This window comes from Sorex araneus, chromosome 5 (genome assembly GCF_027595985.1).
Source record: "Sorex araneus isolate mSorAra2 chromosome 5, mSorAra2.pri, whole genome shotgun sequence".
Classification (NCBI taxonomy): Eukaryota; Metazoa; Chordata; class Mammalia; order Eulipotyphla; family Soricidae; genus Sorex; species Sorex araneus.
This window is the reverse complement of record NC_073306.1, coordinates 208,347,572-208,375,412: the sequence shown is the minus strand read 5'-3', so window position 1 is coordinate 208,375,412 and position 27,841 is coordinate 208,347,572. Positions and strand designations below refer to the sequence as shown.

Here is a 27,841-nt window from a genome sequence, read left to right as displayed (position 1 = left end):
AAAAGTCTTTTTTTTTTTTTAATCTCTGCAGAAAAGTGTCACTGTCACACACCAGCGGGCAAAATTGCCATTTGAATAGTCTGGGCACTTGGGGAGGAGTTTCCGTTCCCAGGACCTCCTAGGACTGTCTCACTGTGTCTAAACTGCGACCGCGTGCTTCACACTGCACGCCTGCTTTCCTTTTGGGGGCCACACTGGGCAGAAGGGGTCACATGACGAGCCCCCACTGGAGACCGGGACTCTGGGTCTCATGAGCTTCTCTGCTAGGCCACACTTCAGGGGCACTGAACAGTCACCACTGAGGGGCCGAAACACGTCCTGTTTTCCCGCTGTCCTTCACCACTGCTTTCCTCCTCTGTTGCTCTGACTTCTACTTTTTTGCGGTAATAAATCTGTTGTGCCGAGTCTTGAGTCCTCCTAGCAAATGATTGAGTCTGAATAGGTCTTGGGGACACCCGGCGCACTCGCCAAGGAGTTCTACAGGGGAGAGCTGGCATCACGGCAGCCACTGTTTCTTGCATACTTGCATGCTACTCGAGCATACTGGGAAGGTACTCAAGATAGTATTTTGGAGGCCAGGGACTAGTTCAACAGGATGGAGCGCCTGCTCCGGGTGCCCGGCTCCACAGGGCTCCCTGGGCACCAGCAAGGGCACCCCCTGGGTGTGGGGACAGGAGCAGCCTCTAAGCTCTTCCTCGTTGTGGCCCCAAAACCCAAAATTTTAAGAAAGAGAGAGAGGGAGGGAGGGAGAGGGAGAGGGAGAGGAAGAGAGATGGAGAGAGGAAGGGAGAGAGAGGGAAAGAGGTAGGGAGAGAGAGGGAGAAAGAGAGGGAGAGGGAGACAGGGAGAAGGAGAGGGAGATAGGGAGAGAGAGAGGGAAGAGAGGGGGAGGGAGGGAGAGGGAGGGAGGAAGAGAGGAAGAAAGAGAGAGAGAAGAACCCTACCTTACAGGCTCAGGTTTTAAAACAAGATGTTTTATCACTCCTTTGGGAGTTAAAAAAATATATTTATCCAGAATAAAATAAAGGAAACATTGTCAGAAGATTTTTTTCATTTCAGAGTATCTCTTTAAACAGTACTATCTTTGGTTGAAGAGTATCTGTATTTCAGTAGATTATTCCAAGTGTAGCCTGTTTTATCTAAACTGTTACATTTATTGGCACAAAATGGTTGATATTTCCTTAATCTAATTTGATAAGTGCAGCACTTGTGCCTTCCTTCCTTTTCTGGTAACTTAATCTTCTACCTCCTCCGATCCATCCAGCTATTGAAGTTTAAACAATTAATTACTCTTCTCAAAAAACCAGCTTTAGGTTTCATTGATTTTCTCTATCTTTTCTCCAATGTTCTACTTGATTTCTCCTATGCTCTCTAATTTTTCTTTCCTCTATTTTTTCCTACTACACTAATCTGCTTTCTTTTCTAGGTTAAGCCAGGGTCACTGGCTTGAATTTTTTTTTCTTTTCTTCTGCTGGTATTGAGTGTTATAGATTTTCCCCTTAAGAAACTTGCATTCCACACATTTTAACATATTGTGTTTTCATTTGTATACCAAAGAATATGCCTCCTCATTTCCTCTTTGAGCTCAAGTAATTTAGAAACTGTTTTTTGTTTCAAATATTTCAAACATCCCAGAGATGCTTTGTGTGAGTTGCATACAACTAAATTCATTTTAATGTATGTTTTGAATGCATGTACTTTTGAAGTTGTTATCTGATGTTAAAAGATTCATAGCTGTTACATCCTCTTGATGAACTAATCCTGCTGTCATTATAAAATGATACTTTTTCTAATCTTGTAACACTCTATGTCCTAAGATTTATTTCTTATATCAACACAGTAATTTATTTTTAAAATATGAAAAGGCTCCACACATTTGCAGGCTATTCTTGACCAGGAAAAAAATTGCCTACCTTTTCTAAACTGTAGTCACTTTTCTTTTCATTTATGTTACATGATGTATCTTTAGCACTCTTGTACTTTTAACTACAGTTGCATTTGATTGTTCTTGCTTTCTGTAGGTTTAATCTAACAGGTTCCCCTTCTCTCCTGGGGAAGGTATTTAAGGCATTTACATTAAATTAGGTGTAACAACTGTAGAATTAGTTCATCATTTTGCTATATTTTTTATTTGCCCCATCAATTTCCCCTCTCTCTTTTTAACTTTCTATTTTTAGATTACTAACATCCCTATTCTATATTATCTCCTTTGTTGGATTTAGCTGTACTATTTCTTAGTCATGACTATAGTGCTTTTGGTATCCATCCTTAACTTACAAGCCTACATTTTAGTGATACTGTGCCACTACAGAACCTAAAATTTCATACTTCAATATCTCCCCTCCCAACTATTTTAAAATTTATTATTATTATTGTTGTTGTTGTTGTTGTTATCATTATTATTGCTTTTTGGGTCACACCCGGCGATGCACAGGGGTCACTCCAGGCTCATTCACTCAGGAATTACCCCTGGCGGTGCTCAGGGGACCATATGGGATGCTGGGATTCGAACCTGGGTTGGCCGTGTGCAAGGCAAACGCCCTACCCGCTGTGCTATCACAGCCCCACTCCACCCCCCCCCCCAACTTTTGTGCTATTTCCAAGCATTTTACTTTCACACGTGTTATAAGGATACGGTCTCCTGTGATACTGTCATTTTAGCTCGAAGCCAGTTATCTTTTGGCGGACCATGGGGAAAGCAAAAAGGGCGAGAGCACAGGCTTTGTATGTTCTGGAGTCCTGGGTTTAATCCTTGACCCCGAAAGGCCCCCTGAATGCCATCAGCAGTGACCTCTGAGCACGGGACCTGAAACAGCCCTAAGCCCCACTAGGGGTGGCCCCAAATCCAAATGAAGTCATTTATTTTGGAAGCCTATTATATTTAAGTTTATGGCATACAAAGAATAAGCATAATAGAAAGTTCCAGTCGTTACCCACAGACGACGCATTTAACCCATTCCCTTCTGACTTCAATATAATTAGTACAAGTCAGGTAATTTCTTTGTGGACTGATTTCGTAGTAAAGTCAGAGCACGTCACAACCGTGATCAAAAATAGGAGCTGGAGAGCCAGTGCAGCGAGGAGGGTGCCTTACATGCCGCTGACCCAGGTTTGCTCCCTGAGCACAGAGGAGGAATAAACTCGAAGTATTGACAGCTGTTGCCACACACACTTCCCCCGCCCCGGCAAAACAAAACTAAATTAAAAAAAAAAAAAAAAGAGGGCCAGAGATATCCCACAGGGGGCTAAGGTGACTGCCCTGCATGCAGCTGACCCCGGTTCAATTTCTGGCATCACATATGGTCCCCTGAGCACTGCTGGGTATGACCTAAACTCCCCTCCCCGCCCCCCACTTTTTAGGGGGGTGTTTAAAGAGAGCTGGAGCGCATGCAAAGCAGGTTCCATCCCCACAATGCAGGGTCTCCTCAGCATCACCAGGAGTGACCCCCCAAGCACAGCGCTGAAGTAGCCTTAGGTACTACTGGGTATGCCCCCCCCCCCCGAGAAAAAGAGAGGAAAAGAGAGTCAGGTTTGTCATTCAACCGCCTGTGAGAAAGTAACTAAGACCCTCTGTAAGGAGGGGTCCCTCACTCCTCTGACAGATGTGCTCCCTCCTTAGGTGATACTTTTAAGTCCAGTGAGAAAGGAAGACCCAGACTCTCACTCACAATGTGACAGTATTTTAGTTATGGCAGGAAGGGCACCTTCCTTCTCGCGGCGGACCTATGTTCAATCCCCGGCACTCCTTACAGCTCCCCAAGCCTTAGCAAAAGTGATCCCTGAGACCAAAACCAGGAGTAAGCCCGAGCACTGCCAGGTGTGGCCCCAAAACATCCCTCTCCCCCAAAACACTGAAAAATAAAGCATTTTCTTTAAAATATATTAAATGTAAATGTGTTGCCTTGAGTAGCTTTGACCATCCAACTTGAAATAATTGGGGATAAGAGGGAGGCATTGATGCCACCCATCATCCTATGCCATCTGCTTTGATCTCTGACTGTTTGATCTCTCTGACTTTGTCACCTATTGTGAACTGCAGCTACCCTGCAAAGTCAGTGCAGAAAAATGATAAGTACATAAGCTCTAGAGGCATAGAAAATGGGCTTAAGTTCAAACATTTATCTGGTAGTTGGGTAACCTTAGAAGAATTATTTCACATTCATGTAACTTAATTTCCTCATTTGCAAGAGGAAAACAGTAATGGTACTTAATTACAGGGTTGCGAGACTAAATGAAAAGAAACAGGTACAACTCCTTGGTAGGACTCGGAGCCAGAGGCAGGGCTCAGGACGGAAGCGTTGCTCATCATTGCTGCAGTATGTGGGTTTTGAAAAGTGAACCTACTATAATCAACTTTATTGATCTTTAAATACATTTTGGTAATGCTGCTGCTTTTTTGGAGAAAATTTTGATAAGACTACTAAAACTTTCATCAACTATGTTTCAAAAGCATTCAAATAAAAACATATATGGTATATATTTGCATATATCACCAAGTAGTATCTCCAGTTTTCTTCCTTTGGTTGCATAGATCCAGTTGGAATAATTCCCACTCTACAGATAAAATTTCCACATTTCTTACTGCTGATGAATTCTACAGCCACTGCAGCACAGGAAAAAACCCTCAATTGCACCACTCTCTCATTCCACCACTTTCTCAAGTATTTCTGCTGGGCAGAGAATTCTGGGCTCCTGGGTTCTCAGTGAGAGCCGGTGCTCTGGGTTAGAGCTGCTTCTGCCAAGCCACGCGCTCCTCGACCAGCACGTCTCTTTTTAAATTTTAATATATTTTTTTATTTTATTGAAACACCGAGAGATAATTACAAGCTTTCATGTTTGCGTTACAATCTCATAATGATCAAACACCCATCCCTCCACCAGTGCACATTCCCCACCACCAATATCCCTGGTATACCCCCCTTTCCCACCTCTCCCTGCCCCCACGGCAGACAATATTCCCCATACTCTCTCTGTACTTTTGGGCATTATGGCTTGCAACACAGACACTGAGAGGTCATCATGTTTGGTCCATTATCTACTTTCGGCACGCAAATCCCATCCCAACTGGCTCCTCCAGCCATCATTTTCTTAGTGATCCCTTCTCTATTCCATCTGCCTTCTCCCCTCAGTCATGAAGCAGGCTTCCCGCTATGGGGCAATCCCCCTGGCCCTTCTATCTACTGTCCTTGGGTGCCAGCCTCATGTGATGTTATTAGTCAGCACGTGTCTTTACCCCATGTCCATTGCCCCTAATATTTACTCTTTGCCAGGTCTTCAACAGTTTGAACCAAGTTAGTATTATTTTCTCCCTGTTTTGTTTGGAGTTCACTGAATTCTGAATCTGGGTTTATAGTTTTGTTTTGTTTTGTTTTGTTTTGTTTTTTTGATAGCAAATTTGGAAACACTTCACCCATTATTTAGTCAATTTTTTTTCCATCTTAACTTCTTTCTTCCTTAGGAATTCAGATTAAATATAAATGAAGCCTTCGTCTTATATGCACTCTGTTCATTTTAAAAGATATTTTACCTTCTCTCCTACATTTGAATGATTCATATTAATGTATCTTCAAGTAAACTAACTTTTCTTCTATAATCTGTTCTTAACCTCACCTAATATATTTTTCATCTCAGACATTAGTTTTCCTCTTTAAAAATTTAATGCCTTTCTGGTAAGTTTTTAAACATGCATTAATTATTAAAAACTTTTTTGTTTAACCTTTTACTTAATTCTAATCTCTGTGCCAAGTCTGAGAAATTCAGTTTGTCTTCTCATGATTGGTTAGAGTTTCTTTGCATGTCTGAATATTTTTTTTACATGTCATATATTGTGAATTTTATCATGTTGGATGCTGAATATATTTATATTCTTTAGCTTTGCTCAGGGCTAATGTAAAATTATTTGAAAACTTGGAAGTTTTTTTATGTCTGACTTTTAATATATTTTTTTCCCTGGGCCACACCTGGTGGTGGATCAAGGGTGATTTCTGGTTGGGACTGCTAGTTGTTCTGGGGATTACAGGGCTTGGCTGCATGCAAAAGGGGTATTATAATAGCAGCTATCCAGTCCTGTCACTGGAATAAAGTTTCATTTCAGGCTGTGTCATGCAAGGACCTAACCTCCTGGTACTCTCTCTCCAGTCCACCTAATTGGTTTCTTTTGGTTTGGTTTTGGTCAGTTCTTAGGGCTTATTCCTGGCTCTGCACTTAGGAACGTAAGGGCACTGCTGGAAGTGTTCAGGGGACAGGTGGGACGCTGGGGATCAAACTCAGGTAGGCTGTGTGCAAGGTGCCCTACCCACTAGACTATCTCTCTGGCCGCATGCAGCCCCACTAATTTTTAAGCCTTTATTTAGGTTGGCCTAGAACAATGTTCAGTCTAGTGCTAATTATTTTTCCTTTTTTCCTTTTTTTTTTTGCTTCTTGGGTCACACCCGTCAATGCTCAGGGGTTCTCCTGGCTCTACACTCAGGAATTACTCCTGGTGGTGCTCAGGGAACCACTTGGGATGCTGGGAATCGCACCTGGGTAGACCACGTGCAAGGTAAACGCCCTCCTTGCTGTACTATGGCTCCAGCCCGTACTTTTCCTTCTGGAATGAGATTCTTCTGTGAACTAATCTAGTACCCTGTGGATCTTGGAAGCTCTCTGGGCTGGCATGGGGGAAGAGCCGCACTCTCGGGCTCTGCATTTACAAGCGAAGGCTTCTTCCTATTCCTCTGTCTGATCCATCCCAGCTCAGGCAGTTTCCTCACAGGCAGGTGCTCCTGAGTGCTCAGCCGAGTCATCTGAGGGGGCTCAGACTCCGTTTCCTCTGCAGCAATCCCCTCTTGAATGGTCTGTGCCGCTGACCTCGATGCCTTGTTTTCCCACCCCTTCAGCAAGGCTCCCTAATTCGGGTGGATCCCTGGCAAGCGCCCGGCTCCCCACACCTGGTCCCAAAGCCCAGAACTTGTCTCAAGGTAGAGGATGAGTGCAGGGCCTTTGGGAATGCAGGAAGCTTGTCTGGCTTCCGTCTTCATTGGGGGTTTGAGTTAAAGGCCACGCCGAGCAGTACACGAGGCTCACTCCTGACTCTGTGCTCAGGGCTCACTCCTACGGGGGTGCAGGAGACCAAACCCAGGTCAGACACACGCAAGGCCAGCGCCCTCCCTGCTGTACTATGGCTCCAGCCAGCTTCCGTCTTTCATGGCCTGATGTTCAGCATCTTAGACATGTTTCACACATGCTGTCCTGGTTTTAGCCGCAGCCTACAGAAGAGCAAATCTCTTCCCCGTTGCTCTATTTGGGCTAGAAGAGGAAGTTTTCCTAGCTTTAAATTTAAATTTCTATATGGAACCACTATAAAAGGCATCTCAGTTTAGTCACCCCTGATGGATTGGGGTCAAATTTTACACAGTTATGAGGTTATTCCTCTAGATTGTTTCTGTGTGGGTCTTTTCACGAACTGCCTTGAAGGAAGTCATTCTTCTGTTAAAAGGCATTTGAGAGAAATAGTATTAAGGCTAAGGAATTTTAATGCTATGGAAAAGAATGGTAGTTTGTGCAGCTCAGTAAGTCACAACGTGATTTTATTTCTATAGAGTTCCCTTAAGAAGGATTCTTCTTTTATAAGTCCTGAAATGAAAACATTTTTAGGAGGATCATGGAGAAATTGATAATGGATGGAGAAAGGAAAATAAAAAGCAAACCATGAGAAGCACAGGGGTTGAAATAAAATTATGGTTAGGAAAAATTAGGATAACAAAATCCCTAATACCAGGCACTGCCCTCTGTGTATGTTAGGAAACAGTCCTTCTCCCTTTCTCCTTTCTTCCTACACAAAAGTCCAACAGTTACTAATAAGCCAAGGTGAACTATTAATCAAATCAGACATCTGGAAGCATTCGTATCACTCTGATCCCTTAATAAATGTCAAAACAAAATGTGGCAAATTCTCTCCAGTGTAAGGTTGTCAACATAACCTGGGCACGGGCTGAACACGGGAGGCCACAGGCTCTGTTCGGTCCACAGACGTGCTGCGTTTGGCCCACAGAACACAGACCCACGCCTTACTCTACGGAACAGTGGAGCTGTGAGCCTGGGAGAGAACCCCAAGGGCAGGGACATACATGGGCTTTACAAGTGGGAGATCCAGACCGGATACCAAGCACTGCACAGTGTCCCAGGGATCATGAAAGTGACATTCCCCCCCCCCCAAAAAAAAAAAAAACATAGTGTGAATTTGTGGAAAATACAAATGGGAGAACTTCACAAATTGGAGGCGCTTCAGGTAAAAATCACATGGGAAAGGAGACGAGGCAACACTCAAGGTGGGTAGCAGACACACTTTAGAAAAAGAAAGTTCATGGTGCTGGAGCGATAGCACAGCAGGTAGGGCGTTTGCCTGGCACACGGCCGGCCCGGGTTGAGTCCCAGTATCCTATATGGTCCTCCGAGCACTGCCAGGAGTAATTCCTGAGTGTGGAGCCAGGAGTAACCCCTGTGCATCGCCGGGTGTGATTCCCCCCCAAAAAAAAGCAAAAAAAGAAAAAAGCAAATTTTCTAGTACATGTTCTTTCCCAATGCACTGCATTTAATGGCGGGGGGCAGAGGGGAGATATGAGATATGACTTTTTTGTATACAGTAGGAGTCGTTAATATTAAGTCTTTAGGACTTGTGCTCCAACCAAGACAACTAGAAGTGTATGCCTGTTTTACCAAAAAAAGTTACTATATTCTGGGGTATTTTTGCAATTCAGCGCTCTATAAGAGAATTGAAATGGACTCTTCCAACACAGAATGATCAATTTTAGTCATATCAGTAACAGCCAACCCCCGTTAAAGGAGTATTTCCAACTTAACAGACAAAAAGAATGTAGTGGTGAGACATTCAAGCTTGCTTTGACTACTAACACAAGTTGGGGCTTCGAACAGGGAGTCGGGCCATACCCAGAGGGGTCAGAGCTTGTCCCTAGCTCCGTGCTCTGAGGTCACTCCTGGAGGGCCATAGCAGGTGACAGGGATGGAACAGGGTCGGCCTCTTGCAAGGCTGAACTGAGCCCTATATTCCAGTCCCTACTAACAGATTTATAATTGTTAATAAAAGAATGACAATTAAAAGTGAGAAATGTTTTACTAATCTGGTAATTTGAGATGGAAAAAGGAATCAGAAAAAAGGAGGTTGCAGTATTTGATATATGAAGAAAGACTTTCTAACACATAAATCATTTTCAAAGAAGGAACATGTTCCCAGTCTAAATGGGCACATACACACCCTCACAATCAGGAAGGCACAACAACGCCATTTCCTCCTGGCTCTGGCGACATCACAGAAAATAACACTATGGAGAGGAACCCAGACACAGTACGGGAGAGAGAAAGAGAAACATTACCTAGTCGGGTACATTTTTCAATTTTGTATAATACACTTTTTTTTTTAACCTAGTCTAAAACAGAAGATACTTAAAAACAATAAATTATCTGCCATGTTAATCAGACTCTACCCTTCAGAGAGCAACAAAACTTTGTACTTGATGCTCAGGGGCTACTCCTGGTTCTGCACTCAGCAATTACCCTGGCGTTGCTCAGGGACCCACAGGGGATGCCAGGGTTCAAATCCCAGTCAGCAATGTGCAAGGCAAGCTCCTTACCCGCTATCCTATTGCTCTGGCCCCAGGAATGATTATAATTTTGTTTCTAAAAAGTCTGGAATACAAATTCTACTCCACACAAAAACAAATGTCAAGTGATTATATTGGGAGCGGATTTTAAAATCAGACAAACTGAAATTTTAAATCTTTTATAGTTTTGTTACATATTTTTTATGCCTCTAATCACACAAAGCATCGAAGTCTCCTAGTGGAGCTGATTTCACAGGAGAAAGGAAACTGCAGCCACCAATAGCAAGGGCTCTGTCAGTCAGACGACACTGTTTAAACACAGTGAACGGAAAGGAGCCAGGGATCCTTCTTAATGAACACACCTTAGTAAGATCGCTATTCAGAAACCTGGACTAGAAGCATTTCCATTATCAAATTTTCACTGGTTAGTATCTTAAATGCCCAGGCTTTGCTATTAAATCACCTAGTCCCCAAATGCTTGCTTTATATTAAACAAAATATTTTTTCAAGTGTATGTACTCTCCAAACATCATTATTGTAGAGATACAGATGGTATCTTATCATTATAATCATTTTGGTGCTCACTTAGGTGATATAAAAAATGTCATAAACACATATGTGTGGTATGTATAAATTACTGGCTCAATCCAAAGATTTTAAGACCACAAATGAACACTTACAAACTACTGCACCAAAACTTAAAAAAAAAAACTGTTTGAGTCTAAATTTTTCTGTTACTTAGTAAACTAGGTGACTTTCAATAATTAACTATTTGCAGACAGAAGATATTTCATCATGGTGTTCCAGGAATTTTAGAAAATCAAGTCCTGAGGGGATAAAATACTGAGCATATTTATTAAGTAGTTCATCTGACACTGTGCTTGTCATCACTGGGAAGACAAGATAGTCTGAATTCAGAAAGAGGGGGCCAAGGAGGAGACTCAAGGGGCTGGAGCACAAGCTTTGCCTGTCGGAGCCCTGAGTTTGACCCCCAACACCACATGGTCCACCCTCCATAATAGGAAACTCCTGAGCACGTAGCCAGGAGCAGCCTCAAGCACCACAGAGTGTGACACCAAAACAAAAATTTTAGATGAGCAAAAAAGTAATTCATGAAATAAAATGAAGCGCAAAGATGGTATTCATGTCAAGACTTTCACGATTGATATGGACCAATATAATCGTAACTTTCAAGAGAACAGATAAAATATTATAGCCAAACAATTTGCAGAAAATATTCTCAATTATTTTTCACATCTGAATCCCAGTGATAGCTATAATAATAAATAAGCATAAGGGTAGAGCAGTAAGATCACACTAATCACAAGTGAAAAGTAAAAAGCCAATAACTATACAAAAAGTTAAACAGGATAGTTTTATTGAAACCCTCTCTAGTTTAGTCTACATAGCTGGATTTAAATATAATCCCTGAAGGTCGGCAATCCTGGGCTCTGAGAACTACCGTGCTTTTTCTGCATGCAGGAGGCAAGGATTTGAACCTCAGCACTGCATGGTCCCCTGAGGACTGCCAAGAGTAACCCCTGAGCACTGCCAGATGTGTCCCCAAAACCGAACTAATAAGAAGTGAACACAATTCCCATTCCTAAACTAAATGGACCAAACAGAAATCTGCATACCATTTTCAATTGAACAAGTATACAAACTTGACTCAAGTTTGCTCTAACAAAGTGACAAATAACAAAGGAGAAATATTTTGATACAATCAACAGTTTCCTTTTCGAGCAAATTCAGAAAGGCTTCCTCACTGAGGAAGTTAGTCCCCATGTTTTACTTGATTATCAGTAATTACTACAATAATCCTCACACCTCCTCATTTTCCATAGATGTGGATTTGGGCATCACAGTTCAAATCAACTTCTAACCCATATATCTTTATCAAACTCCCATTGCTTTCTCAATTTCTGAAGGTTACTTATCTTCAAATTTTTACTTCTTCCTTTCCCGAAGCATACATACTTGAAAGCTGAAGCCTTTTCTATGACAGCAGTTCCTAAAGACAAGAGTATTGCGGGGCTGGAGTGATAGCACAGCGGGTAGGGCGTTTGCCTTGCACGTGGCCGACCCGGGTTCGAATCCCAGCATCCCATATGGTCTCCTGAGCACCGCCAGGGGTGGTTCCTGAGTGCACAGCCAGGAGTAATCCCTGTGCATGGCCAGGTGTGACCCAAAAAGCAAAAAAAAAGACAAGAGTATTGCATGGCAATCACTCATAGCCCCTTTCAACCTGACAGGTGAAAATTCTTGTCCTGACATAAGTTAACAACTCTATCTACAGACTCATTTTCCCATCTTGGTGAAACCTCATAAGATTTCTTTTTCTTCTGGGTCATTTTTTTAAATTTAAATTTATTTATTTATTTTTTAAATAAAAATTTTATTTTATTAAATCACCGTGTGGAAGATTACAATGCTTTCAGGTTTAGGTCTCAGTTATACAATGCTGAAACAACCATCCCTTCACCAGTGCTAGGTCATTTTAAATCTCCTGATCTCATTGAATTTGCACTTTCACCATCTTAAATCTGATGGATTCTTTTCTGATCTGTAAAATCTCCTATATCATCCAAATTTAATCTGTTTGCCACCAAATACCTCCTCTGTTGTCATTTTCTTCCTATCCAACTCCTCCTTATCAGTATTGCTAAGTTTTTTAATTGCGGCAACATCGTTTACAATAGTAAAAAAATGGGTCTTTTGAAGGTCATAACGTTCTACTAAGGAACAATTCTTTTTCTTCCTTCGTCTTTTTTTTTGGGGGGGTCACACCTGGCAATGCTCAGGGGTTACTCCTGGCTCTGCATCTCAGGAATTACTCCTGGCGGTGCTCGGGGGGCCATATGGGATGATAGGAATCGAACCGGGGTCGACCGTGTGCAAGGCAAACGCCCTACCCGCTGTGCTATTGCTCCAGCCCCCAGCCTTCGCCATTTCTTCCCAAGGCTTCGTTCTTCGGCTGGGCAATGCTTCTGCATTACCAATTCAGGGGCCCTGGGCAGACACACCAACGCACTTTATACCTCCTTTATACTGTTCCAGCCCTTCCCCGGCAGTCTCCTCACTACACTCACCCCCACGTGCCATCCTCAGGGCTTCTTTCTAAGCACAACCTCTGTCCTGAATCTATCCACCTGATGGTGGATTCTGGTCTATGGTACATCCATTCAGACACTATGCCTTCCACACAGCTCAAGCTTTATCGCCCAAGCAAATCCTCCGGTTAAATATATCAAGCCATTCTTTCTTAAAACTTTTTCCGTACTTATTGCTTTAGAATATATAACGATTTCCAATCCTGTGTATTTGTTTTGGGATCCACACCTCGCAAAGCCCAGGAGTATTTCTGGTCCTGAGCTCAGGGAACCCTGACAGTGCTCAGGGGGCCCTGTGGGGTGCTGGGGACCACACTAAGGCCCGTGGCAGGCAAGACCAGTGCCTGACCCACTGTATCAACCTCCAGGCCTTATTTCTATGACTAAACTGAATTTCTAAGTGTGGGGTAGAAACTATTTTTCTTATTTTTTTTTATCATTTCCCAAAATATAGAAAACCATGCTGGTCAGAGTGACTGAGTGATTTTTATTATTTTGATGTATAATTTGTTTCAGAAACAAACTGGCCTGGCTAGAGAGGGCACCGGGCTAAGGAGCTTTCCTTCCTGGCGCCCAGCCCACCCGAGCACTGGCAGGAGCAACCCCCAAACAAACAAAATAAAAGAATTCAAGTCACGCGACGTCAAGATGCCTCTATATTACTTGTGAAAGACTTGTAATTGTTGCCTCTTTTAATGGTATTAATTCTATGAGCTTTTATGATTTCCATGTTTCATATAGGAAAAGAGACGTGGGAAATTTGCTCATTTTATTTCCTTTAACATGTCATCTATGTTCATCCTTTTGTGTGACTCTTTACCTGCAGCTACCATGTGTGAAAGATCTTATATGAAATCATCTTGCATACCACGCAAGGACCTAATCAGAACAGTGTAAACCAGACAGGCTAAAATCTGGGCGGTGAAAAGATAGTGACATTTTTGTCGGAGTGTTATTAGTCACTCTCGTTACGTTACGTCGCTATCTCCCCTAATATATTCAGTTGAAGAAAAAAAGTGAATGATAAAAGGTGCTTGTAAATGAAATCAGCGAGGTTTGCCCAGTGATTTGTTTTTATGTGTAATGACTCATGAGGAAAGCTGGAAAACCCCTAGGAGATAGGTACTTTCATTTCTCTCCTCCAGACCAGACACTGAGAGACCAAATGACTTAGTGAAAAGGACTTTCACATTCACAATTGGTTTGAATGTGAATAAACAAACCACTACCTCAATTTAGTTTTCAAGAAAGTGAAATACTTAAGAATAGATATACATAGACATTACTTTTGTCGTGCTAAATAAAGATATGGCTAAAGGATAAATTTCATGCTAAAGGCTATACAAATGTCATGCTACAGGCTAAATTTAGTATCTAAATTCAATATTTTGATGGTAGAAAATCAAACTTAAAAATTATACGATGAGACACATTATTACCAGAAATTAAGTTGCAACAATGTAAAGTATAAAAGCACCAAACAATCTTAATTGTAAGCCAGTATCCAGAGAGAATAAGTCCAGTTTCTCAAATGTCCTCTAGGTAAAGACACTTTATTAGCATCATTTACGTGTTAATTATCAAGCGTTAAGTCAATAAAACCATGACCCCATCCTCCTAACATATAGCAAATGGTCCATAATGTATGTTTATTACAGCCTAATTCTACTGAACTGGAGATCAGATGTAGAAGCCTGGAGACAATAATAATTAGATCATATACACATATATTACCCTAAATTTATTTTAAAACAACAAAGCACCAAGGGGGTTAAAAAAAAAAACAACAACATAAAATTCCCATCTTCCCTTGCAAGTAAAGTTGGTTAATCAATATAAACAGAAGTCATTGGATAAAGTTTTCAAGAAAAATCTTTAAAAAGATTTGAATCTACTAAAAATTTAAAAAAGCACATCCTGTATTTTCATATTCTATCTACCCGGAAGGATGACTGTCGATGAGAATATTCACAGGCATTTCGAGACCAGAAGGCTATTTTTGGGCTCAAAGTGATGCATGGAACGATGGCGTGGAACCTAAGATGTCAAGTCCATTACCATGCCTTGGAACTACCGTACCAATTCTGGACTTCTGTGCTCAGACTTTACATTAGAGAGAAAAATGGGAGGGTCTCTACCTGCTTTAGGCCACTGCTATGCTAGCCACCAAATACCAAAGGTCTGTTGTAGTTTGGGGGCCACACCCAGTGGTTTTCAGGGCTTACTCCTGGCTCTGAGTTCAGTGGAGGAGGGGAGAAGGAGGCAGGGGCGGGGGCAGTGTGGGATGCCAGAGATGGAACCTGGGTTGGCAACATGCAAGGCAAGCACCCTACCCACTGCACCCACTGCTCTGCCCCCCCAACGCAGCTTCTAACTGGATGAATCTGAACAAATAATTCATACGCCCGTGGGCCTGGACAGAGAGCAAAAGCAGTATTTCCCAAACGCTTTTTAAAGAGTCTAAGAGAGGCACCCTGAATCTGGAGAACTGTCATACGAAAGAAAAACTATAAGCACATGTTTTAAAGATTCCTAAAGTTTACTAGCACATTAAATATTCTGCAAGAAATAAAGAATAAACGTTACTGAAGAAACTACGAGGAGCGCGCAAATGTCAGTTGGGAAACGTGACCACCATGCCTGCTTCCAAGGCTGTATTTCAGACTCTGGGAGTAGGGGAGACAGCACAAAGAACTGGGGTGTCTCCCTGGCATGCACAGCGCCAGCCCCAGATTCCACCCCAGGCACACCGGTCCCCTCGGCACCACCCCACCCCCGAGAATTTTAGGTCACTATAAACAAAACAAACTCCCCAGCACACAGCAACGTAGCAGTCACAAGTAGTAAGTATTAACTCTGTTTTATAAGGCCATGGGCTGGCACATTTTAATAGAGTAAAATTTAAATGCCTGAGAGAGGCGCCTTTCAGATTCAACACTCTGGGCAGGAGACATAATTCTCCTCCACACAAGGTACCCAAAAGCATCGGTGGGACTCTCTTTCCAAATATGTTTAAGGCCACGTTTAAAAATGAATTCCTTATACTTTACAGTCATTTTTATTTTATTTATTTATTTTTTTTGCTTTTTGGGTCACACCTGGCGATGCACAGGGGTTACTCCTGGCTCTGCACTCAGGAATTACCCCTGGCGGTGCTCAGGGGACCATATGGGATGCTGGGATTCGAACCCGGGTTGGCCGAGTGCAAGGCAAACGCCCTACCCGCTGTGCTATCGCTCCAGCCCCATTTACAGTCATTTTTATATTCATTCAACTCATGCTTTTTAACCTGTCACCGTTCTAAAATAGAAACTATAACTTAATTGAATGAAATGCATTCTCAGAGAAGAGATGAGCAACTGAACAAGAAACAACATACCACGAGCTCAAAGAATAACTTACAACTGGGAGAGGTCATTTTCTAACCATGAGCAGCTTGGAGAGAATGGCATTCATTCTCCTAAGTCACACCAAGTAACCAAAATCAGACACACACCACATGTAACACAGCCCAAGGAATGAGGGAGATAAGTTTCAAAACAAGTTCACTAAGTTCATAATACCTCTGCCTGGTGTTAAACACTTACAACTCAAACAGGAGAATATAAAAGTGTAACTTTTTAAATAATGAGGATGCCCTAGGCACTGCTTAGTGCTTTTATGTATCCACTCATTTGATCCTTACAACTATCCCACAAAATAGGCATGGGCCTTACCCTTTGCAGGTGAGAAAAGTCAATGAGTAGCAATTTTAGGTAACTTGCGTCAAGTCACAGAAAAGTAAGAGAAGAAATCTGGCTCCACGGTCAAGCTTTGGGGTGGAGAGAGCACGGGAGTTAAGGTGCCTGCCTTGCTTGCGGCTGACCTTACTTCCCGGGCACCCCAGACGGTCCCCCAAGAACCCAAAGAGTGATCGCCTGAATATAGACCCAGGAGAAAGCCCTCAACACCCTCTGGGCATGCCCTCCCCACAATAAAAAAAAAAAAAAGGCTATGCTTTAAATACAGTGCTGTGCCTTTTCATGCAGGAGACCCAGCACCTGAGTTCTAGCATCTTATGGACCCCCAAGCACAGGCAGGCGGGACCCCAACGCACCACACTGGGAGTAACTCTTGAGCACTTTGGTGTGTGAGCCCCAAACCAAGTCAATAAATAACGGCAATGTGATGCTGTCTCAACCAACAGGCAGGATCAACACCATACACAGCAACATGTGAAAACAAACCCAACACCGTGCACAGCTACATGTGAAAACAAACCCAACACCGTGCACAGCTACATGTGAAAACAAACCCAACACCGTGCACAGCTACATGTGAAAACAAACCGTATCTCTTCAAGTAGGTGTCCGTGTGTTTGTAAAGCTTCACAAGGCACTTTGCGGTGCTATTTAACTTTATCTTCAGAGCTGTTCTGTGTCAACATACTCTATCAATAGATTGATTTACTTGGCATCCACTCAGATTGTTACAGTTAGGCGGTTACAGACGCTGCCGCTGTCTTGGAAATGTGTAGTCTCTTTTTTGTTTGTTTGTTTTAGTTTGGGGGGCACATCTGGCTGTGCTCAGGACCTGGCTTTGCTCTCAGAGATAGCTCCTGGCTCGCTCAGTGGACCATATGGGATAGAGGGATCGAACCCTGCTGTACTCTGCTACTCTGGCCCAAGAAATGTGTCATCTGTGTACCATGGCAGAGACCAGGCAAGTGCCTGACAGAGACTAGGAATTCAATATATAATATGTATATATATATACATACATACATAAATATATACATATTATATGTATACAGTATATACATTATATATATATTATATTTGTTTGTCAGGTCACACCCGGCAATGCACTCCTGGCTCTGCACTCAGGAATTACCCCTGGCGGTGCTCAGGGGACCATACAGGCTGCTGGGAATCGAACCCAGGTCAGCTGCGTGCAAGGCAAACACCTTACCCACTGCGCTATCGCTCCAGCCCCTCAATGTATATTTACTGAGGAAAGAACAGTGTGAAAAGAGAACTGGGTGTCAGCACGTGGGTGAATCTTTCCAGGTTCATCATTAACATCTACATCTACAACTCCATCGACTCAACACCAGAGTCTTTAATCCCCTTCGGTGGAAGAACAGAATTATCCATCTCCCGTTTAAATCTAAAAATCTCAATTAAGTCCACAAATCCTTTTGAAGTTGCGGGGGGAGCCTTTTTTGTTGTTGCTGTTCTCTGGGGCCCAGGGGACTGAGCTCAAGGCCTCACGCCGCAAGATGCACGCTCTGCAGCTAAGCTCCGTCCCAACCCAGTTCTACTTCCGAGCAAAACTCATTTTATTTACAGTGCCAGGGATCAAACTCAGGCCTCATGCATGCAAGGCCTGGGCTTTGCCATTGAGCCACAGCCCAGTCGGGGGTGGGAGGGAAACCTCGGTGGACTGACATAAACACTGAAAGAGACTAAGACGATGAGTGGGGAGGGAGCGGAAGGGCTGGAGCGCAGGTAGGAGGCCTGGACTCGGGGGCACAGTTCCACCCCAGAGCCAGCAGCGGCCTCCAAACACAGCTGGGTGCGCCCCCACGCCCCCCCCATCAAAGAAACATTCAGATGAAATATTTTATTAATAATGTTTTTAAATTGGGGGCTGGAGCGATAGCACAGCAGGGAGGGTGTTTGTCGTGCATGCGGCCAACCCGGGTTCAATTCCCGGCATCCCATATGGTCCCCTGAGCTCCGCCAGGAGTAATTCCTGAGTGCATGAGACAGGAGGAACCCCTGTGCAGAGCCAGGTGTGACCCAAAAAGCATATATATATATATATATATATATATATATATATATGGGCTGGAGCAATAGCACAGCGGTAGGGCATTTGCCTTTCATGCGGCTGACCCGTGTTCAATTCCTCCGCCCCTCTCGGAGAGCCCGGCAAGCTACCAAGAGTATCGCGCCCGCACGGCAGAGCCTGGCAAGCTCCCCATGGTGTATTGGATATGCCAAAAACAGTAACAATAAGTCTCTCAGTGAGAGACGTTACTGGTGCCCGCTCGAGCAAATCGATGAGCAATGAGAGGACAGTGATATATGTATATTTTAAACTGCTTCTATTATATTGTTAAAAAAATTTTCAGAGCTCATGAACTACAGTTAAAGGGATACATTTTAGCTTTGCTCAACTTTCACATAACTCTGAGAAAACTGATGCTCCATATGAATCACCACCTTAAGTTCATCCTTAAACTAAGTACAGAATCCAGTACCAAAAAAAAAAAATTAAAAGGCTGAGGAGCTAGTACAGCAGTTAGGGTGCTTGCCCTACACATGGCTGACCTGAGTTCAATCCCCGGCACCCCATATAGTCCCCCTACCCCTGTAGGAGTGACCCCTAAGCAGAGAGCCAGGCAGAGAGCACTGCCAGGTGTAACCCCAAAACAAAACAAAACAAAAAGAGAAAAAATGTTTAAGCTTAAAAGACTCATAAAGAATTAATTTAAGCAATATTTAGTTCAAATATTTCCATGAAACGACATCACAGCACAAGTCAGAAAGGAATGGTGCTTTGGTTCAAAACCCTTACAATAAGGGAAGTCCTACACCAAAATATCAATTATTTCTACTCAGTTACAAAATTAAATTACATCCTATGCTTTCCAGAAGGCATATTTGACTACACCGTGACCTAAACACTAACCAACTCAATCGTTTTAATTAATGCTGCTTTTTGTTGTCGCTGCTGTAGTTACTTGAACGCTGGGGCCTGAAGCAAGGGCCTTAAACTTGGCACGACTGTACTCTCCACTGAGCTACAACCCATCCCCTAAATGTTTATTTTTTTTAATTGCACTTTTCTAGAAAGAGTGCTTAAGTAATACTCAAGAGAAACTTCACTTCCTAAAAGAGTTTCCTAAGTTTAAAAAAGACTTTGAGTAACAATTTCTGGCTATGTAATCTTTCTACTTCAATTTTAGTTCAACAAGGCTATTTCAGTAAGGTCCCACAGATTACACTAGAGTAAGTGGAGACAGATTAAAACATAAAGTGACCCTGGATACAAAGGGTACAGCAGGTATGGTCTTGAACATGGCCAAGCTGGGCTTGATCCCCAGCACTCAGGGGTTCCCTGAGCCCCCTAGAAGTGATCCTTGGGAGCAGAGACAGGAGGAAGCTCTGAGCACTGCTGGGTGTGGCTCCCCCCAAAAAAGAAAAAAAAATATTGGGAGTTCTTTCAACAAAACATTTTTCAATGTTTTGGATGCAAATCTGTCTGATCTGAATAAACTAAAAAGTGTACCTAAAAATAGATACGCTGCTGGGGCTGGAGCAATAACACATCGGGGGAGGGCGTTAGCCTTGAACGCAGCCAACCCTGGTTCAATTCCCAGCATCCCATAGGGTCCCCTGAGCACTGCCAGGGGTAAATCCTGAGTGCATGAGCCAGGAGTGAGCCCTGTGCATCGCCGGGTGTGACCCAAAAAGAAAAAAAATAGATATGCTAGCTGGAGAGACAGTACAGCGGGGAAGGCACTTGCCTTGTATGTGGCCCATCGGGTTTGATCCCTGGCATCCCATATGTTCTCCCAAGCAACACCAGGAGTAACCCCTGAACATCACTGGGTGTGACCTAAAAACTAACTAAAAGAAAAAAAAATACCACCAATCTATAAGGGAAAAATAAAACTACTTTAAACTGAGAATTATATTTCCATTTTTTTCTGAAAAAACTAAATCAATAAAAAATAAAAATAAACCTGTTAAAGGGGGTCTATTTTAGATATGCTAAGGAGAGGGAGCGTATAGGTGAGACGACACTATAGGGAATTGTTTCTTCTAAGCTGTGCATCTGTAGCCAAGTATAAAATATCACTAAAATTTAAGACATAGTGTTAATATGGAGGTTTTTTTTTTTAAGGGGATACTTCCTTGTGAGAAAAACAGTCCCTTGGGCATCTGTTTTACTCATATTAAATATAATGGCTTTCTGTTGAAATATTCAGTCATACCTCTGACCACTAAAAGGCGCCCACGTAGGGTGGGAGGGTGGGCAAGGCCAGAGGCAGTCAGCGCCCCATCCTGCCAGTGCCAGTTCCACCGCCCCCAGCCCCGCCCCCTCTCCCAGCACATCCTCCCCCCCGCCCCCACCCCGCGGCCCAAACGCAAACCCAGGCGCTCTGATAAGTGTGCTCCCCTCCGGTGATGACACAAGGCGGCCGGGTGCACGCCCACACACCGACTCACTAACTGGGAATGCCCCCGGCTAGTGTGCGCCCCCCCTGCTCGGCAGAGACAAAGGGGAGAAAGTCTCAAACACGTAAGAAAAAAATTCCTCAGGTGAGAGCACCTTGCATGAAAGCCAACACAAGCTGAAATCATTTTTTTTCTGTTTCCCGAGTTAGGGGCACTGCATTTCCAGGCCTGAAACTCTCCTAGCAGAGTTCCAGGAACCCACAGGTTAGATTCAGAGTATCTGACAAGATCATAAACAAGAAGACACTCCTGGCGAGATCTGAAAAAGAATGTCAACAGGTAGACAGGACAGAATGAGGAAGGAAATCATACAAACATCAAATATGCGGTCAGGAGCTACGCAGTGCCAGGGATCAAAGCAAGGGTCCTGTATTCGCCAGGCATGGACTTCAGCCCTGTGAACCACGTCCCTCGCCCAAGAAGAGTGAAAACTATCTGAGGTATAAATCTGAAGGAAATGACGACATATAAAGAGAAATGAATGGGTATATATATACATGTATATGTATTATATATACATACATATATAATCACTGTATCACTGTCAACCCGTTGTTCATCGATTTGCTCGAGCGGGCCCAGTAACGTCTCCATTCATCCTAGCCCTGAGATTTTAGCAGCCTCTCTTTACTTGTCCTTCCCAATGGTGCCACATTAGAGGCTTTTCAGGGTCAGGGAAATGAGACCCAGCATTGTTACTGTTTTTGGCATATGTATACGCCACGGGGAGCTTGCCAGGCTCTCCCGTGCAGGCAGCCCCTATTGTAACACAGTTGTGTTAACAATTATGAAAAAAAATTAGGGAGAAAGGAACTAAATACTGAGTGCCAACGTGCAATGGAGCTTCTGTATATACATCTTCCAAATATCCTTGGAAGCGTATACCAGCAGAGAGAGAAAAAATAAAGTGCTTCTGATGCAACAGGTCACAACCAGCTGTCCTCTGGGCTGCTCTGTCCTGGCAAGGGGGGGTTGGGAGGATAACCATGCAGTGCCAGCGATTGAACTGTGGTTGCCGTATGCAAGACCATCACTTTAACCCCTATACTCCCTCTCTGGCCCAAGAAAGTAAATTAATTTTGGCTGGGGGGGGGCAGGGCATGGAGGGATGCCATAGCCAGCAGTGCTCAGAGCTGAATCTTTGCTGGCTCTGCACTCAGGGATCCCTCCTAGCGGGGGTTGGGGGAGCAGGTGAGGTGCTGGGGATGGAACCAGAGTTGGCCACGTGCAAGGCCGGCCAGTCATCTCCGGTACCACTGCCCCGGCTCTGGAAAGGAAATTTAAAAGACATCCTATAGGATCTACAGATTTGTCATCTAAAATCTAAAAGCTTCGTACAGACTTAAAGTGCAGAAAATTGTTTCAGTAAGTTTCACACTAGCATCAAACAAAAAATGAAGAAGAAAAAAAGAAGAAGAAGCAGCAGCAGCCAGGAAGCAAGCAGGATTCAGCAGTGGAGCACAGGATCAGGGGAACATGCTTGGACCAGCTGCCATTCCTGTATTTCCTAAGCAGCTCGCAGCAACCCCCAGGAAAAACAAGTTAGTCTGGAGTTCACACAGACCAGTCTCCGGCTCGCTCACTCAGGACGAGCCACCTTTCTGCCCTGAGAAGTCATACGGCCGCCCTCCCTCGCCCTCCCAAGCTAGTCAGATGACAAGACACTTGCAGGGCCCGCAAGGAAGCAGGAGAAAGGCCGAGAGATGTCTCCATCTCGTGCCCTAGGACCCAGCTGGTTAGAGAGCAGTTTTGATGTGACATAGTCACAGGGAGGTAGGAACTTCAGTCGAAACCACTGAAAGTTCTGTATTAATTTCCTCATTGAAAGCTGTCTTCTGGGGCTGGAGCGATAGCACAGCGGGGAGGGCGTTTGCCTTGCATGTGGCCAACCCGGGTTCGATTCCCAGCATCGCATATGGTCCCCTGAGCATCGCCAGGAGTAATTCCTGAGTACAAAGCCAAGAGGTAACCCCTTTGCATTGCAGGGTGGGACCCAAAAAGCAAAAAACAAAAACAAAAAAGCTGTCTTCTGAGTATGTTCTAGCCTGTTAAAGGATTTTATACATTTTCAAGAATGATAACGTCTTATTTATATTGGTTAACATTACTTAGCAATCAATCATCACCGACTGACTTGGACTGATTCATTTTTTGACAATTCCATTTGCCATTCCTTTAAGTTTTGTTAGAACAAGTAATAGGAAATAAATTCATTGTGTGCCTGGGGACATTGGTGGGAGGAGGGGGACACTGGTAGTGAGACTGGTGTCGGAACTTGGTGTGCTTGAAGCGACTTTACTCTGAGCAACTTTGTCAACCACAGTGTCCTAACAAAAATGAAAAGGAAAAAAAAAGTGGTCTTCTAAAAATCCAGTTCCTGAAATGTTCGTCATTTTTAAATTAAAATAAGAGAGAGAAAAAGAGAGGAAAGAAAGAAAAGAAGGAAGAAGGAAGGAAGGAAGGGAGGGAGGGAGGGAGGGAGGGAGGGAAGGAAGGAAGGAAGGAAGGAAGGAAGGAAGGAAGGAAGGAAGGAAGGAAGGAAGGAAGGAAGGAAGGAAGGAAGGAAGGAAGGGGAATCCAGAGCAACAGACTCTCAACTTTCCCTTGGGTGCTTATGGGCCAGTACTAATCTGTCTTGAGACCCAATGTCTTTCTAATAAAGTGACAGTAACTCAGCTGAGTCACAGCAGTCACGTCAGACATCTGATAGAGTAGCTTCAGCTCACTCTCCTAATTAATGGCACAGACTTCTCCCAAAGCATATTCCAAAACAAGCCAATGTGAACAGGAGTAATGTCTAAAGGGCTGGCTCAGAGGAAGGCGGTATCTCCGCGTCCTTTGTGTCATGGGTATGGGGTGGGGTCTAGGGGACACTGCAGGTGTTCAGGGCTACTCCCTGGACGGGCAGTGCTCAAAGCACTGAGCCAACTCAGCCATTTCTTTCCGTGTTTTTTTTGTTAACCCCCCAGCTACCTTCCTGGGAATTGAACCCAGACCCTTACACAAGCTAAGCAGGGGCTCAACCACTGATCTACTTCCGCCACACCAAGGGGTTCTCCTCAATTTCAAGTGATGTTAATTAGTGCTTCCTTGAACACAAAAACAGTTTGTAAGCTCTTTTAAAGTGACAAACTGTCAGAGAAGAGAAAGTACTGGCAGTTTAGGCAGTTTACTCCAGCACACGTGAGGCTATGGCTCATATAAGATATTTCTAGCTCATATAAGAATATTTGTAGTTCATATAATATGAGCTAGAAAAATACACATTCTGTTGACAGGATTTACAGTGAATCTCCCACCGTTCTTCTATTTCTTTTTCCTTCTGGCTTTTGGGGCACACCAGTGATGCTCTGGGGTTACTCCTGATGGTGCTCAGTGGACCATATGGGAGGCCTGAGCTCGAACCCGAGGCAGCCACACTCAAGGCAAATAAATACCTTATCCTTGTTCTATGGCTCAGGCCCCTCCCATTCGTTCTTGATGTGTATTACTTTTTTCACCCAACTTACTCTAAGTGGCACACAGCAAAACTCTGACCTGTCCTTCTCGGTGAGGATTAATAAAGGCCATTTAGTTAAAGCATGGCAAGGAGGGAGGCCCGGAGCAGCCGCGTCAGCTCTCTCGTTCCTGGCCTAGATTTAAGAACAGGCCCCAGAAAGGTAAGTTTTACGACTTTCGCCTCCTATCATCGTGTCGAAATCTCTCCTTTAAACCGGCGCTGCTTTTTTGTTGATGTGTTCTGGGTTCACTGCGCCTGCTGTGAGGCCCCACCCGGCGGTGCTGGTCCTCTGCCCGCGCGGGGAGCAGGGGACCAGGCGCAGGGGTGCTGGCATGCAACGCACGCCCCAGAGGCTTGTGTCTGTGTGTTACCTGCAACATGGTGCGCGTGTTTATAAATATTTGGAATTGATGGCAATCCCCCCTCCCCCCAGAGATAAGCAGTCCCGAGACTGGTCGGACAAAGGCAAAGGCAACGCCTAAGTTGCAGCGGGCGGAGGGCCCCAAAGCTGGAAAGCGCCCCGAAAGCACCCCGAAAGCGCCCGTTTCCCGCTCGCGCCCTCTCCCACCGCACGGCCACGCGCCCGCCCACCCACACGCCGGAACGCGGCGGCCGCCTCCCCCGGCTCCCCCGGCCCGCGGCGCGACCTGGCACCGTCGTCGCGACCCACTGCGGCCCGCCAGGAAGCGCGGAGCCCGATCGGCGCCGTCCCCAGCCGCCCCCCGACGGCGACACGACCCGCGCCCCACTTCTGCGCGCTCGGGACGCGACACTCACGCGGGCTGGGGACCGGCAGACGCGGGGCGAGCCCGCGTCCCCAGACGCTCCCTCCGGACGCCCTCCCCGAGATCGCTCCACACTCACTCTCCAGGGGTTCCCCCGCGTCCCCGTCCCCGAGATTCCCCCCGCGCCCCCTTCCCGAGCTCCCCGGCGCCCCCTTCCCCGAGATCCCCCGCGCACCCCTCCTCGAAATTCCCCCGCGCCCCCCTTTCCCGAGATCCCCCGCGCCCCCTGCCCCGAGATCTACCCGGGGCCCGTCCTCGAGATCCCCCGGACCCCTTTCCCCGAGCTCTCCCGCACCCCCTTCCCCGAGCTCCCCCGGCGCCCCAGCTCCGAGCTCCCCCCGCACCCCTGCCCCGAGAATCCCCCGCGGCCCCTGCCCCGAGATTCCCCCACGCCCCCTTCCCCGAGCTCCCCCCGGGCCCCCTGCCCCGAGATTCCCCCCCCCCCACGCCCCTGCCCCGAGCTCCGCGGTGCCCAGTTCCCCGAGCTCCCCCGCGCCCCTTCCTCGAGGTCCCCCGGAGCCCCAGCTCCGAGTTCCCCCCGCGCCCCTGGCCCGAGTCCGCCAGGCTCCAGGGCGGCGGCGGCGTCTACTCCCGCGCCCACCCGCACTCTCCCGGGGGGCCCGTGGGGGGGGGGGGGGTCCCAGGCCCGCGTGCCGGGTCCGCGGTGGAGCCGGGGCTGGGCCGCGCCGCCCCCCAGCGCGCCCCGCGCCCGCCGCCCGCCCGGCGCGCCCCGCCCCAGCGCGGTCCCCGGAACCGGCCGCCCCGCGCCCCGCGCCCCGCTCCCAGCCGCACGTCCGCCCCGTCGCGCCCCGGCCCGCCCTTACCGCTCGTCGGGCGCCGCGTCCGCCGCTACTGGGGCGCGGGGCTCGGGGCCGGCCGCCGCCGGGGGCCGAGGGAGCCGGACGAGGAGCGCGCCGAGGCGGGCAGGAGGCGCCGCATCTCCCCGCGCCCGCCCGGCCTGGGCCCGAGACGTCCGGACCCCGCGCTGCGCGCCGGCCGCTGCGCCTGCACGGCCGTCCCCGGGGTGTCACCCGGCCCGCGGCCACGCCCCCGTCCATCAGCCCCGCGGGGCCCGGCCCCCATTGGCCCGCCCGCCCCCGCCCCGCCCCTCCCCCGGGACGGGGTCGCCCTGGAGACGGGCGCGGGGTTCCCATGACGACCGGGGCCGGGGCCCGGCTCCCCGCGCCCCGCCGACCCGCCCGGCGCCCGGGTCCGGCAGGCCCGGCTGCCCGCTGGACTCCCCGACCGCGGCCACGTTGCAGACTCCCCCGACCGGCCCCGCCGGGCGACTTTCGTCACCGCTTGGGGCCCCTGGGGAGCGCCGCGCGCTCGCCCCCCGGCCGCTCTCGGGCCGGCCAGCACCCCTGGCGGGGGAGACAATCCAGAGCCCCCAACCCCCAGGCCGGGGCTGCGGGGGCGCGGGCGGAGGCGAGTCCTGGTTCCTGTCGCTGCGGACCCGAGTCACCCCGGCCCTTCGCGCTCCTTCAGACGTGGAGGTGCCGCGTGGTGCGGTGGAGCCGGGCGCCTGGGAGCGCGCGGTCGGGGTGCGCGGCCCGGGGGAGTGGCCGCCCTGCGCCCCCCGGGGTGGCTCCCCCGTGCGCGACTGCGGGGTGCGCGCAGCCCGTCCCGGGTCCCCGGCGACGGCTTCTCCGCGAGCCGTGCGGGCGCTGCGGGCGTTCCCGCGCGCCTACCCGCAGGGGGCTGGGCACGGGCCGACCCCCGAGCCCGGGCGCCAAGGCTGCCCAGTGCCGACCGCCGCGCGCCGCCGAGCTCCGAGCCAGCAGCGGCGCGCGAAGGACAGGGGCACTGGGGCACGTGCGGTGGTGCTCAGGGGCCACTCCTGCCCGTGCTCTCCATCCACGCCTGGCTCTGCCGAGGAGTCACTCCCGGCAGTGCTCGAGGCCAACTCTTGGCTCAGTGCTCAGGGTTCTCTTCTGGCGGGACATGGGAAGGATGTCCGGGACTGAAAATCGGGTCCACCACGTGCCAAACAAGCGTCTCCCTTCTCATCCTCCCCCCACTATCTCTCCTACCCTGAACTGAACTCTAACGGGCTGCGGGGGGACCAGGGGACCAGGAAGCACAGAAAGACAAGGAAAGGCAGGGAGAGGACTGGGAACCAAAGTGCTCGGGGTCAGCGAGCAGGGAGAGCGCGGGGAGAGGAACAGACCTGCCCCAGGGAATAGGAAAGGCTGAAAAACTGACGCTCCCCTGGCCCGCCCTTGCTTTCTGGAAGGTCTTGTAGGGTCTTGGAATATTTTGGAGTAGCTTGATTCACAGCATAGGGGAGGTATGAAGAGGACAGCGCTGGAGATGTTTACAGAAGCAGACAATGCAGTTCACGACCTTTGCATTGTGAGTGTGGGAGGGGCGGCCTTGGATGCGTTTTCACCGGTGGTTTTGCAGGAGACGAAAGGCTGGCTTTAAAATAAACGCCCGAGACCGAAATCCCATTTAAAAAATACACAAAAGAGAATTCAACCGGTCAATCTCTTTTTTGGACACAAGGTAAAACTAAAACACATTATTAACAAAACTCACATGTGCCCAAATTAAGATAAATGTCCTGAGTAGATAAGAATGGTTCAGTAATGGGGAACTTATTGATGCTGCATAA

The 27,841-nt window shown here is 46.9% G+C and overlaps 2 protein-coding genes across 8 annotated transcripts in view; one reads left to right on the top strand and one right to left on the bottom strand.

The window, feature by feature from the left end:
- Nucleotides 1–26,213, bottom strand: part of PTPN13 (protein tyrosine phosphatase non-receptor type 13) — a 218,711-nt gene extending 192,498 nt beyond the window's left edge. For all 7 annotated transcript variants that reach the window (XM_055138852.1, XM_055138853.1, XM_055138856.1 and 4 more), the window contains exon 1: nt 26,049–26,213. The gene's annotated coding sequence lies outside the window, so the exon portion shown is untranslated. The remainder of the gene's footprint in view (nt 1–26,048) is intronic.
- Nucleotides 1–27,841, top strand: part of LOC129405060 (basic proline-rich protein-like) — a 57,128-nt gene that overhangs the window by 25,443 nt on the left and 3,844 nt on the right. Inside the window, exon 2 of the mRNA XM_055140027.1 lies at nt 24,948–27,035. Within this exon, the coding sequence (XP_054996002.1) occupies nt 24,948–27,035 (2,088 nt within the window). The remainder of the gene's footprint in view (nt 1–24,947; nt 27,036–27,841) is intronic.